Source organism: Schistocerca piceifrons, chromosome 3 (assembly GCF_021461385.2).
Source record: "Schistocerca piceifrons isolate TAMUIC-IGC-003096 chromosome 3, iqSchPice1.1, whole genome shotgun sequence".
In the NCBI taxonomy this organism is placed as follows: Eukaryota; Metazoa; Arthropoda; class Insecta; order Orthoptera; family Acrididae; genus Schistocerca; species Schistocerca piceifrons.
Genome location: NC_060140.1, coordinates 873,341,704 through 873,355,793, shown reverse-complemented (window position 1 = coordinate 873,355,793; position 14,090 = coordinate 873,341,704). Strand labels below are relative to the sequence as shown.

The window sequence follows — 14,090 nt, the reverse complement described above, 5'->3', positions numbered from 1 at the left end:
TTACTAGGGACATTGTTTTGTGTGATCTATATGATATGTTATGGTTAAAAAAGGGCAGACTCTAGCACAAATCCTGTATATAAAGTGATTGGGATTACATCATCCCCTGGAGCTTTGTTAACTTTTAACTGTTTTAGCTCAGAGCTACTGACTAATATCTGCATCAGTCTTCTTTGCAATGCTGTGAGAATCAAATTGGGGTAATATTCTTGGTCTTTTCCTTTTTAAAGGAACATATGTAAAATAGAGTTAAGCATTTCTGCCCTTGCTTTGCTAACCTCATTTTCAGTTCCTGTATCATCTTTGAGTGCCATGATGCCTTGACACCAACTTCAGGACCACTGATAGTTTTCACATATGAAAAGAATTTCTTCGCGATGTGTGAGAGGTCTTTGAATAACATTCTGCTACAGTAGTTATTGAAGATCTTCAGACATTGCCCTGTTGACAGTAAATTTTCATTTCACTTCTATCTAGCTATGTTCTGTTTTATGCATATTGTGCAATATCCAGTGTTTCTGTAGAAGTTGTTCTACACAATGGACCATGGATGGGCAACCAGCAGTCTGCAGGCCAGATCTGGCCCATGATTAGTTTCAGTCTGACCCATGGAAGAAATTAATGGGAGAGAGAGCGAGGCACTCACATTGTACTCCACCTGTGATGCATTTTCAGACAATCACCAGTTTGTTGCTCACATTATTCCAGTTTGGTTTCTGCATAATACAGCTCATATATGCTAAATTCAAAGATCAATTTGTGAAATGTTATAGAAACAACCCAGGCCTATGCAATTAGTATTTTTGGACAAATATTTTTAAAAATATATTTGCTGATAGTGCTTGTGGATATTAGCAAAGTAAATTTCAAACACGCCAACGATATGCTTGTGCCCAAAAATTGCTTTCTTTTAGGATCTGCTCCATTATGCGGATGGATCCAGATAGGGAAATGGTCACTGCCATGAAGGTCATTGTCCACTGCCCACTCAGCAGTGTCCCCAAGAGCGGGCGAGCAGAAGGAGAGATCTGTGGCTGTAGACGAACCTGTAGTGGTACTAGAATGTGTGGCTTGACCCATGTTCAACAGTATAAGATCTGTTGTTTGTAGCATATCCTCAAGTACCCGCCCCTTGGGGCTAATTGCTTCTAGACTGAGAGTGCCTGTCTTTTTGCTGTATCTTGTTTTTCTATTCTTTCTTGTATTAACATTAGTAAAAAATTCTTGTCCTTTGCAGACATATTGAAACACTTCAGCCGTTGAAACTGAAGATAATTTATAAAGAATTAACGGCAGCCAGTTGCTTTCATAGGTGTTTATTTTTCTACGGTATTTCAGATGTTCACATTTATTTACATGTTGTGAATGTTGTTTCTTTACTAATCGTATTGCACAATTTTGCAACAGAAATTTTAAGATGGTAATTGTAAACCGTTGGAACTAAAGAGACAATATTCACGATGCGTAAATGAAGAAGAGGTGAACATAAAATTAATGTACTCTCAAAAATGTGTATTTTGAAGCACACTTTGTTGGTGTGGCATGTCAGGAAAGGGGAGACATTCATACTGGTGAAATACCCTATGAACATCAATGTCAAGAGCACTATAGTTTTGACTTTTGCTGCTAGGAATGATGCTGTCATGTCACGTGATGAGCTAGCATAGGAGCTTAAGTAAGTATGTAAATCAGGCCCACATGGCACCAAAGGTTGTGCCAACAACTGCCATTGAGGGTCCCTCCTATCACAAACTGTTCTACTAGGTTTATATTTATCCAGTATAACAGAAAATCCTGGATGGAATGTAACAATACTATGAGAAGGAAAGTTGCCACTCACCATATAGTGGAGATGCTGAGTCGCAGATAGGCGCAACAAAAAGATTTTCACACCTAAAGCTTTCGGCCAATGGCCTGTGTCAACAATAGACACACAAATGCACACACTCACGCAAATGCAGCTTTCACACACGACTGCAGTCTCAGGCAACTGAAACCAAACTGCGAGCACGCAAATGCAACTCACACACACGAGTGCAGTCTCAGGCAACTGAAACCACAGTGCGAGCAGTGGCAACTTTCCTTCTCATGATACTGTTACATTTATCCAATATAAACTTGAGCCAGAGTTCCTCTAAATGATCCTGCCCAGAGATAAATGTTCCTCTTTCAGATGTGGCATTACTGTCGCTTTATCAACTTACTTGGGTGTGTAAATCTATTTGTATAAGTGCCCTTTTTTACTTTAATAATCACTTTTGCAATAGCTACCTCTCAGTCACTGATGTCAGTTTAAATGTGAACACCATCCAAGAAGTAAGATCTATTTATGACCATTAGATCTAAAATAATTTCGATATGGGAAGGCTTCTGAATTATTTGTTTTTTGTAGTTTTCAGAGAAGGCATTGAGTGTTGTTTCACAAGATGGCTTACCCACTATTTGTAAAACTGTGATTACCCTAATCAATTGTTAGATGATTAAAGTCTTCTCCATTTATGACAATAGAATTGCAGGGCATAAATAATTGCAAGTTAGGTTTTCTTAAATTTTGTTGTTAAAAATATCACACCTTTTAGTTTTAATTCATTTCATGTCTTCTGCTACATGAAACTTGCAGACAGTGAACAGATATGTGTTGTTTACATCCTTGTGTTTTTTACGTCGACTGCTGCCTGAAAGTTATCTGTACAACTTACTGTAACATAAAGGTTTTATTAATGATTATTTTATTACAGTTCAAGAGTGTTGTGCTTTTTAGTTTACTGTAAAAGTACCATCATGTGTAACAGATTTGGATGTTGTCGGAGGTTAGTTAGTATGGGAGAACCATTTGTATTAGTGTTTCACTTGGTGATTGTAACAGGGAAGCCAGTAAAGTGTCAGATCAGGCTTTTCTGTTGAGCTGTAGATTATATAGGTGTGAAAAGAAAATTGTGGAATTAGGAAGAAAGATTTCTGTGCTTCAGGAAGTATTAGAAATGGTGTATTTTGAATTAGATAGGTTGAGGGGCAGAAGAGATAATGGGAGCTTGGATAATGTGAAAAATAATAGAAAAAAAGAAGTCAACTTCAGAAGTCACATTTCAGATTCCTGTTAGCAATCAGTTTGACTTGTCACCTGAAATAGGAGAAGAACGTAAACCAGTTTTTGAGGAAAGTAGAGTGCAGCAGACTCATAGGAATGACTTGAAAGCTAGACTGGTAGAAAAACCAAGTAGAGGGAAAATAGTCTTGCTGCTAGGCAGCAGTCATGGGGAGGGAGGGTAGACCAAATGGTACAAGAAAAGCTAGGTGTAGAACACCAGGTCACAAGCATTGTGAAACCAGGTGTGAGGCTTAGCCAGACGACAGAGAACATAGGGCCTTGCACAGAGAATTTGGTGGAGAAGATCTACATCTACACCTACATTTATATTCCGCAAGCCACCCAACGGTGTGTAGCGGAGGGCACTTTACGTGCCACTGTCATTACCTCCCTTTCCTGTTCTAGTCGCGTATGGTTCATGGGAAGAACGACTGCCGGAAAGCCTCCGTGCGCGCTCGAATCTCTCTAATTTTACATTCGTGATCTCCTCGCGAGGTATAAGTAGGGGCAAGCAATATATTCAATACCTCATCCAGAAACGCACCCTCTCGAAACCTGGACAGCAAGCTACACCGTGATGCAGAGCGCCTCTCTTGCAGAGTCTGCCATTTGGGTTTGCTAAACATCTCCGTAACGCTATCATGCTTACCAAATAACCCTGTGACAAAACGCGCCACTCTTCTTTGGATCTTCTCTATCTCCTATGTCAACCCAACGTGGTACGGATCCCACACTGATGAGCAATACTCAGGCATAGGTCAAACGAGTGTTTTGTAAGCCACCTCCTTTGTTGATGGACTACATTTTCTAAGGACTCTCCCAATGAATCTCAACCTGGCACCCGCCTTACCAACAATTAATTTTATATGATCATTCCACTTCAAATTGTTCAGCACGCATACTCCCAGATATTTTACAGAAGTAACTGCTGACAGTGTTTGTTCCGCTATCATATAATCATACAATAGAGGATCCTTCTTTCTATGTATTCGCAATACATTACATTTGTCTATGTTAAGGGTCAGTTGCCGCTCCCTGCACCAAGTGCCTATCCGCTGCAGATCTTCCTGCATTTCGCTGCAATTGTGTAATGCTGCAACGTCTCTGTATACTACAGCATCATCCGCGAAAAACCGCATGGAACTTCCGACACTACCTACTAGGTCATTTATATATATTGTGAAAAGCAATGGTCCCATAACACTCCCCTGTGGCACGCCAGAGGTTACTTTATCGTCTGTAGACGTCTCTCCATTGAGAACAACATGCTGTGTTCTGTTTGCTAAAAATTCTTCAATCCAGCCACACAGCTGGTCTGATGTTACGTAGGCTCTTACTTTGTTTATCAGGCGACAGTGCGGAACTGTATCGAATGTCTTCCGGAAGTCAAGGAAAATGGCATCTACCTGGGTGCCTGTATCTAATATTTTCTTGGTCTCGTGAACAAATAAAGCGAGTCGGGTGTCACATGATCACTGTTTCCGTAATCCATGTTGATTCCTACAGAGTAGATTCTGGGTTTCCAGAAGTGACATGATACGTGAGCAAAAAGCATGTTCTAAAATTCTACAACAGATTGATGTCAGAGATATAGACCTACAGTTTTGCACGTCTGCTCGATGACCCTTCTTGAGAACTGGAACTACCTGTGCTCTTTTCCAATCATTTGGAACCTTCCGTTCCTATAGAGACTTGCGGTACATGGCTCTTAGAAGGGGGGCAAGTTCTTTCGCGTACTCCGTGTAGAATCGAATTGGTATCCTGTCAGGTCCAGTGAACTTTCCTCTGTTGAGTGATTTCAGCTGCTTTTCTATTCCTTGGACACTTATTTCGATGTCAGCCATTTTTTCGTTTGTGCGAGGATTTAGAGAAGGAACTGCGGTGCGGTCTTCCTCTGTGAAGCACTTGTAGTAGGAGGAGATCATGTGGAATTTGTGGAGGTTGTACAGTGCCACGACCAGCTCTGGCTTAGCACAGCTGTTAGCCATGGTAACAAAGAGCTCAACACATAGTTTTTGTTTGAAACAAAGTCTTACATCTGTGCATGCCTGTTACAGCAATTGGGATGTGGATATACACAAATCATGGCCTGCACCTGAATAGAAGAGGGGAAGGAAAGATTAGCTGAGCATCTTGCAGAAAGTGTGTCGGCCCACAAGCACAAAAGACAAAATCCCTGTGATTACTTGACTCAAAGGTGCACATTTTTAAGGTTAGAGTTAGGTTACAGACTGACAGTACTGAGAGACATTACAGGAGAGCAGATCTATAAAATATGCAGGTGTTCACAGATAAATAAAATTAGTTTGTTTCATCAGAAAATTATGGGGCTGAAAAGCAAGATAGATGAGCTTCTTGTTTGCATAGAAGATGTGGAAAATCCTGAAGTGTTAGGTATTCTGTCTCTCTCTGAACACCACGTAGCCACAGGGATGGAGAAGTTAAATTAACATTGAAAAACACTTATCTAATAATTTAACAGTCTAAACATCCCCTCTAGGAATCTTTCAACATATTTATGAGAAATATGTATTATTAAGCTACTTGTCAGCAAGAAGAAACAGTTTGTACTTTGTGGAGGTTACAGTGTAGATTTTGTATAAGATACGGACAGGAAAAATGAACTAGAACCATTATTTGAGCGTTTCAGTCTAATATCAGTAGTCAGTGCGGCAAGGTAGTAGGACACTTATTGTTAACATTTTTATAGCCAGTGCTCAGGCTGAAACAATTAATGTGCACTCATTTGCTAATGGACTTCCTGATCATGATGCACAATTGTTGGAAATAAACACTACAGTGTCTTGCAGCTTAGGGGCAGGTTCATGCAAAGCAGTGAGGTTTTTTAATGAGAGCAGGGTACAGTGTTTTAAGAATAAGTTAAAAGAGGTGATATGGGATGGTGTCTATATAGAAAAGAGATGCTAATGTCTGTTCAATCTATTCCATAGTAAATTTATGTCAGTATTTGAAAGTTACTTTCCTAAAAAGTTACCCAGAAGACCCATCGAAGAAAAAAGGAAGCTGTGGATAAGTAAGGGATTTTAGATCTCATATGTAAGAGGGTTAGGAAACTTTATATAAAGGTTAGAGTAAGTCAGGAATCAAGATTGCTTGCATACTAAAAAAAGGTACTCTAATATTTCAAGTAAAGTCATTAAAATGTCAAGAGTTATGTATGCCCCCATAGAAATATACAGATAGTAAGATTAAAACTACACAAAATATTGTCAAACAGGAGACAGGACAGTCAAACATTGTACAAGATTCCATAACAATTAAAATGTATGACAATATTGTGACGTACAATTCACAAGTTATGAGCACATTGAACAATCACTTTCTCAATGTAGCAGCAAAAATAGAGTTGAATGGTTTGGCTGAGCAAGGAAGATAATGTGTTAAAATTATCATTCCACTAAACTTGAAGCAACTAGAAGTAGCACCCACATCCTTCAGTGATATTAAAATAATTCTAAAAAACAAAATTTTATGTTTTGTTGACGGAATTTCAACCAGAATTCTGAAAATATTTGTTCCAATTCAATAATAATGTCTTTAATGATATACATAATACATCACCGGTGCAGGGAGTTTTTCCAAACACGTTAAAGGATGCAATTGTTAAACTGCTTCATAAGAAAGGTGACAAGAATGACTTAAACAATTAGCGCCCAATTTCCTTACTGACAAAATAAAAGTTCTTGAACAAAATCAAGCAGTAGAAACTCCAATCAGGAATATCAACAATTGGTTATGAACTATAGATTAAAACTGAAGAAACAACAAAAACTTGGAAATTTAAGGAGGTGGGACCTGGATAGACTGAAAGAACCAGAGGTTGTAGAGAGTTTCAGAGAGCATTAGGGAACGATTGACAGGAACAGGGGAAAGGGATATAGAAGAAGAATGAGTAGCTTTGAGAGATGAAATAGTGAAGGCAGCAGAGGTTCAAGTAGGTAAAAAGATGAGGGCTAGTAGAAATCCATGGGTAACAGAAGATACATTGAATTTAATTGATGAAAGGAGAAAATATAAAAATGCAGTAAATGAAGCAGGCAAAAAGGAATACAAACGTCTCAAAAATGAGATCGACAGGAAGTGCAAAATGGCTAAGCAGGAATGGCTAGAGGACAAATGTAGAGGCATATATCACTAGGGGTAAGATAGATACTGTGTACAGGAAAATTAAAGAGGCCTTTGGAGAAAAGAGAACCACTTGTATGAATATCAAGAGCTCAGATGGAAAACCAGTTCTAAGCAAAGAATGGAAGGCAGAAAGGTGAAAAGGAGTATATAGAGAGTCTATACAAGGGCAATGTACTTAAGTGCAATATTACTGAAATTGAAGAGGATGTAGAGGAAGATGAAATGGGAGATATGATACTGTGTGAAGAATTTGACAGAGCTGAAAGACCTAAGTCGAAACAAGGCCCCTGGGTAGACAACATTCCATTAGAGCTACTGATAGCCTTCCATCTGAGCATGATGTATGAGGCAGGTGAAATACCCTCAGGCTTCAAGAAGAATATATTAATTCCAATCTCAAAGAAAGCAAGTGTTGACAGGTGTGAAAATTAGTGAACTATCAGTTTAATAAGTCACTGTTGCAAACTACTAACACAAATTCTTTACAGATGAATGGAAAAACTGGTAGAAGCTTACCTCATGGAAGATCAGTTTGGATTCCATAGAAATGTGGGAACACGTGAGGCACTACAGACACTATGAATTACCTTAGAAGGTAGATTAAGGAAAGTCAAACCTATGTTTGTAGCATTAGACTTAGAGAAAGGTTTTGATAATTTTGACTGGGATACTCTCTTTCAAATTCTGAAGGTGGCAGGGGTCAAATACAGGGAGAGAAAGGCTATTTAGAATTTGTACAGGAACCAGAGGGCACTTGTTAGAGTCTAGGGCCATGAAATGGAAGCAGTGGTTGAGAAGGGAGTGAGACAGGGTTGTAGCCTATCCCTGATGTTCTTCAATCTGTATACTGAGCAAGCAGTAAAGGAAATGAAAGAAACGTTTGAAGTAGGGGTTAAAGTCCAGAGAGAAGAAACAAAAACTTTGAGGTTTGCCGATGACATTTTAATTCTGCCAGAGACAGCAAAGGATTGAGAAGAACAATTGAACAGAATGAACAGTGTCATGAAAGGAAGATATTAGATGAACATCAACAGAATCAAAAAGAGGATAATGTAATGTAGTCAAATTAAATCCGGTGATGCTGAGGAAATTAGATTAGGAAATGAGACACTTACAGTAGTAGATGAGTTTTGGTATTCGGGGAACAAAGTAACTGATGTTTATCGAAGTAGAGAGGATATAAAATATAGACTGGCTATGGCAAGGAAAGCGTTTCTGAAGAAGAGAAATTTGTTAACATTGAGTATAGATTGAAGTGTCAGGAAGTCTTATCTGAAAGTACTGGTATGGAGAGTATCCGTGTATGGAAGTGAAACATGGACGATAAATAGTTTAGACAAGAAGAGAATAGAAGTTTCCAAAATGTAGTGCTACAAAAGAATGCTGAAGATTAGTTGGGCAGATCACATAACTAATGAGGAGGTACTGAATAGAATTGGGGAGAAGAGAACTTTGTGGTACAACCTGACTAAAAGAAGGAATTGGTTGGTGGGACACGTTCTGAGGCTTCAAGAGATCATCAATTTAGTATTGGATGGAAGTGCAGAGGGTAAAAATCGTAGAGGGAGACCAAGTCATGAATACACTGAACAGACTCAGAAGGATGTAGGTTGCAGTAGTTACTTGGAGATGAAGAAGCTTGCACTGGATAGAGTAGCATAGAGAGCTGCATCAAACCAGTCTCTGGACTGAAGGCCACGCACCCCGCACACAGTCAGCTACTGGGGTAGTTGTCTGTGCTGTGTAGTGTAACCTTGACCCATTTAGGTATACTGTGCATTTCTCAATCCTGTGTAGTACAAGTGTGTGAAGTGCCAGTTCTAGTTTGTCACAGAATCTTCGAAGTCTCAGAATCAAGCTTTCCACTCAGCTTGAAACCAGAGGTCACCTATCAGTTCTGGGGACAATGCTACAGATTGTGAACTATTTTGAAACACTGAGTAAGTCTGATCTCAATCTTCTCTGCCGGTCTCTGGAATGTACCAAGTATGACCTTCAAGCATAGTCAAGCAGTGTTTGTTCCACCATGCTTCACAGTCTACAGTTGGTTGCATGTTGTTCCTTCAGTGGTTGCCAGAACATCCTCTTCTAAATGTTGAATAAGGCCTCCAGACATACAGGCTGAGAATGTAATGTGACACTTCCCATTCCTTACTGACGTTTTCCTATGGCTTACCATTATTTGCCATACATTCAAACTGCCAATAACTGTTAAGGCATGGGACTCAAATATGGGAGCAGCAGTCAGTCAGTTCTACATATAGCAACCCTGATTTCGTTTCAATTTCTTCCTTCTGAAGCCTGTATGATTCCTCAAATGAGGATAAAGTGTACTCTGTAACCCATCCTTGTCTACTACAAATTATGGGATCCAGAGTCGACAGCATATGAAACTGTTCTTGCCTTAAGAATATCTGATAAGTATAGATCATGTTCTAATAATGTTTAACTGCCAGTACGTGGTACAATGATACAAAAGAAGGCTACAGCCTTGATATGGCATTTAATTAATTTTTTTACTTCTGTTTTGTCATTACATCATCTTTTCCATTATATATTGTTTTTGATACTCTGTAAACATAGCATCACTCTTTGGTAAGTTAAATGTAAGTTTGGTATGTTAAATTGTTCTTGTTCAACAGGAAAATGCCATGAAGTTGCTCATTGGGGGCATTGAACAACAGCTTCAAGATTATAACCACATCAAGGATGCACTTTCACGAGTGATTGTGGAAATGATAAAAAGAGAATGGCCACAGCAGTGGCCAACTTTGTTGAAAGAGCTCAGTGATGCGTGCAGGCATGGGGAAAGTCAGACTGAAATGGTCCTCTTTGTTTTTCTGCGGCTTGTTGAAGATGTGGCTTTGCTGCAGGTAAATGTGAAACTTTTGTCTGTAACCACTTATATTTCTCATGTTTGCTGTTATGGAGCGTATTAGTCTATGGCTTCAACTGCCAGAGCCTGCAGTTGTGTGTGTGTGTGTGTGTGTGTGTGTGTGTGTGTTTGAGAGAGAGTGAGTGAGAGAGAGAGAGAGAGAGAGAGATCCATTTTTGACAAAGGCCTCTTTGGTCGAAGGCTTATTTTATGACAGTCTTTTTGTTGTGCCTATCTGCAACTCAGCATCTCTGCTATATGGTGAGTGGCAAATATCCTTTTTATAATATTGTTGGAGCTTATTAGTAATTTAGACGTCCCTTGGCTGTATTACAAGTATGATTAAGGGTATCCTCAACAATAGGGACTGCCATTTCACTTGATATGGACTGGCAGGATTTCTTAACTAGGATTTGCTTCCTGAGGGAAGCTGATATCAGCATTCCTCTAGAATTGCACTGGCCCTACTTTGTTGGGCAAGCTACATACAACTGGCTGCTCTGCCATGGCTCACGGGGCTTGTGTGCCGCTGCCAGTAACTAACCTGTTGGTGACATGGGTCTCAGCTTGTGCAAAGCGAGCAGAACTTCTCCACGTGATGCTAAAGGTTCCTTTGACACTGCAGTACCTCTTCATAAGGTGTTTCTACTTACTGAAGAAATAAATAAAAAAAACTGAGACTGTAATGATGGCTGTACTCAATTGAATGTGAAAGTTTAATAATAGAATGTAATAAATAACACCACATCATTTACTTTTTTCAATAAGCTTAAAAATGGTGTAAATAACAGGACATGTAAATAGTTGACATCACTTTTTAAGCATCACGTTATAAAACATCAATAAGCCATTTTATTAAATGTATTGGCCTTTAAAAAATCCCTGGTTTTTCATAAGTTTCATATTTCATAAACACATAGGTAGCTTCTACTTTTTTGGCAAAATATTCAGAGTTGTAGTTTGTTTCAGTTTCTCCTTGTGATTTTTTTCTATCTTGTTTTCTAGTTCATAAATTTAGTCAGAAGTTTTGTTGTCTACATCTGCAGCAGAATAGATTTCTGTATTATGTTCACTGTGGCATTTGGTAAAACATTAGCAGAAGTCTGAAATTGATATATTTAATGAATATTTTATATCTTCAGCTGTCAATCCAGTTAATACCACAGGTCTGACTCGGATGGTAAAGCCCTACCCTAGGCTGGAAACTGCTTTTGAATTTAAGGAAGTGAATGTGGAGGAAATAGGAAAAATAATAAATAACTTAAAGAATAAGACCTCATCTGGCTGGGACGGACTGAGTAGTATTATAATTAAAAAATGCAATAAGGAATTAGTTGGAATAATTACCCATTTGATCAACAGTAGTATCAGGGAGCACACATTTCCAAATATATTGAAGAAAAGTACAGATAAACCTGTGCATAAAAAAGGATTGAAACAAGAGCTATCAAATTTCAGGCCCATATCACTAATACCAATTTTCAGTAAAATATTTGAAATTGTTTTGTTGACACAACTTATTGATTATTTCACAAAGAATAATTCACTAGCAGAAACACAGCATGGTTTCAAAAAGCATCACAGTACCATTACGGCAATTACCGTATTTCTCCACAATGTGTATGATGCCCTGGATGAGGGAATGCAGACAGCAGGGATATTTCTAGACCTTACTAAACATTTGACTCAGTGAGCCATGAGCTATTACTAAGCAAACTGGAAACTTACAATATGAATGCTACATCCATACAACTACTGATCACTTATCTAACCAATTGTAAGTAGTGTATAAAGCTGAGTTATGAAATTAATGGTCAGATCAACCATTTCCAATCCAGCTATGAAACAGTAAAACAAGGTGTACCTCAGGGCTCCATATTGGGGCCTTTCCATTTCCTGGTCTACATTAAGGGGAGACGAAAGTATTTAAAAAATATAGTAAATCCCATATTTCCAATATAAAGCAAAAAACTGACATTGAGGTTAGGGTCGGGCCTGCAGATGCAAACATTAGCTTGTCTCCAAGTGCATCTAAAATAAAACTTGGGATAGGGATTGTGTCAGAAGAAACAAATCATGACAGAAATACAGGTTTCAGAATTGTGGATCTGGAAATGGTGGCAGAAGCACTTAGAAAAGCCTACAAGTGCTCTGTTTGTGGAGGAAATGTGGATTTGGTTGATGACGGAAAGAGAGAAGGTTTGGTTTGCACATTGTACATTTTGTATCAAAACTGTAGTGCTGGCAGACCATTCAAGACATCAAAGGTCAGTAATAGAATCTATGAAGCCAATATGAGATTTGCTTATGGACTAAGATGTATAGAGATTGGAAGAGATGGTGGAAGCCTTTTATGTGGTATTATGAACATGCCTGATCCCTCCCCTAAAATTTTCTGCAATGAATACTGCTCTCCTCAATGCAGTTGCAGAAGTAAGTGAAGAGAGCATGAAAATGGCAGTCCTGGGGGCAGTTAAAGAAAATTGTGAAGCAACTAATAGCAGCGATATAGCAGTTTCCTGTGACAGTTCCTGGATGAAGAGGGGGCATACTTCACTGCATGGAGTTTCAACAATCATTAGTGTCGACACTGGAAAAGTATTAGACTTAAAGGTGATGTCTAAATATTGTCCTGCATGTTCCTTGCACAAGAAATATATTGATGCAGTTAAAGAAACAGAATGACAAGAAGCCCATAAAGCTGTTTGTAGCAGAAATTATGCAGGCTCCAGTGGTGGGATGGAAGCTGCAGGTATGAAATTAATTTTCCATAGATCTTTGCAAAAGTATGGAGTAAGATACGCACAGTATTTAGGAGATGGAGACTCTAGTGCTTTCAAGAATGTAGTCGAAAGGCAGCCCTATGGAAAAGATTGCACTATTGAGAAACTGGAGTGCTTAGGCCATATTCAGAAGAGGATGGGTGGAAGACTCCGAAGACTTGTTGCAGACAATAAAGGCAAGCTACTAGAGGATGGGAAGCCACTGGGAGGTAAAAACAGACTAACAAAGAAGAGAATTGACAGCCTACAAGTCTATTATGGTGCTGCAATTAGAATCAACCTCACAAGCTTGGACAGTATGAGGAATGCAGTATGGACCATTTGGTTCATTACTTGTCAACATACACTACACCTCAACATGGCCTCTGTTCTAATGAATGGTGCAAATTTTTGAAAAGTAAGGAAAGTGGGCAAGTTTATACCCATAAAAATAACCTACCTTATGAGGTTTCAGTGGCCATTAAACCATCTTTTAGAGCACTGGCCTCACCAGAACTGCTAGAAAAATGTCTGCATGGGAAAACACAGAACCTAAATGAAAGTTTCAATGCTCTTATTTGGAAAAGATGTCCAAAGACTGTGTTTGTTTCTAATTTGATGGTGAAGATTTCTGCCTGGGAAGCTGCAGCAGTGTTTAATGATGGGAATGTGGCAAGACATCCCATCCTCAGCAAGTTGGGCTTTACACCTGGAGTTTTCACTGAGCAGATACTGCAGATCATCGATAAGCAAAGAATCGCAAAGGCGGAGACTTCAGTCCAGAAAATACAAAAAATTGCTAGGCAAAGGAGCAGAGAAGCTGTAGAGGATGATGAGGAAGAAATGGAATATGGATATGGGCAGTTTTAGCTAAGGTATGATAGATTTGATTTTTTTTCCCCCTGCAACGTAAGGTTTTCTGCTTTGAGGAACACATATATCAGAAACTACTGGAAGGATTGCAGTGAACTTTGGCATATGTATTCTTTTACTTTGAAGCAATATTTAAGTGGAACAAAGTTTTAATCAAGATACTATACACAGTTTTGTGGTTGATAATACATTGAAAAGTTTGCTTGTTAAAAATCTTCGAATCCAAAATGTCACAGAAAATAGTAGCATTGTTGTTGTTGTTGTGGTCTTCAGTCCTGAGTCTGGTTTGATGCAGCTCTCCATGCTACTCTATCCTGTGCAAGCTTCTTCATCTCCCAGTACC

The 14,090-nt window shown here is 38.9% G+C and overlaps 1 protein-coding gene across 1 annotated transcript in view; it reads left to right on the top strand.

Moving 5' to 3' along the window:
- The window catches only part of LOC124789677 (exportin-5), a 200,615-nt gene that overhangs the window by 28,262 nt on the left and 158,263 nt on the right, over positions 1–14,090 (top strand). Inside the window, exon 3 of the mRNA XM_047257112.1 lies at positions 9,880–10,110. Within this exon, the coding sequence (XP_047113068.1) occupies positions 9,880–10,110 (231 nt within the window). The remainder of the gene's footprint in view (positions 1–9,879; positions 10,111–14,090) is intronic.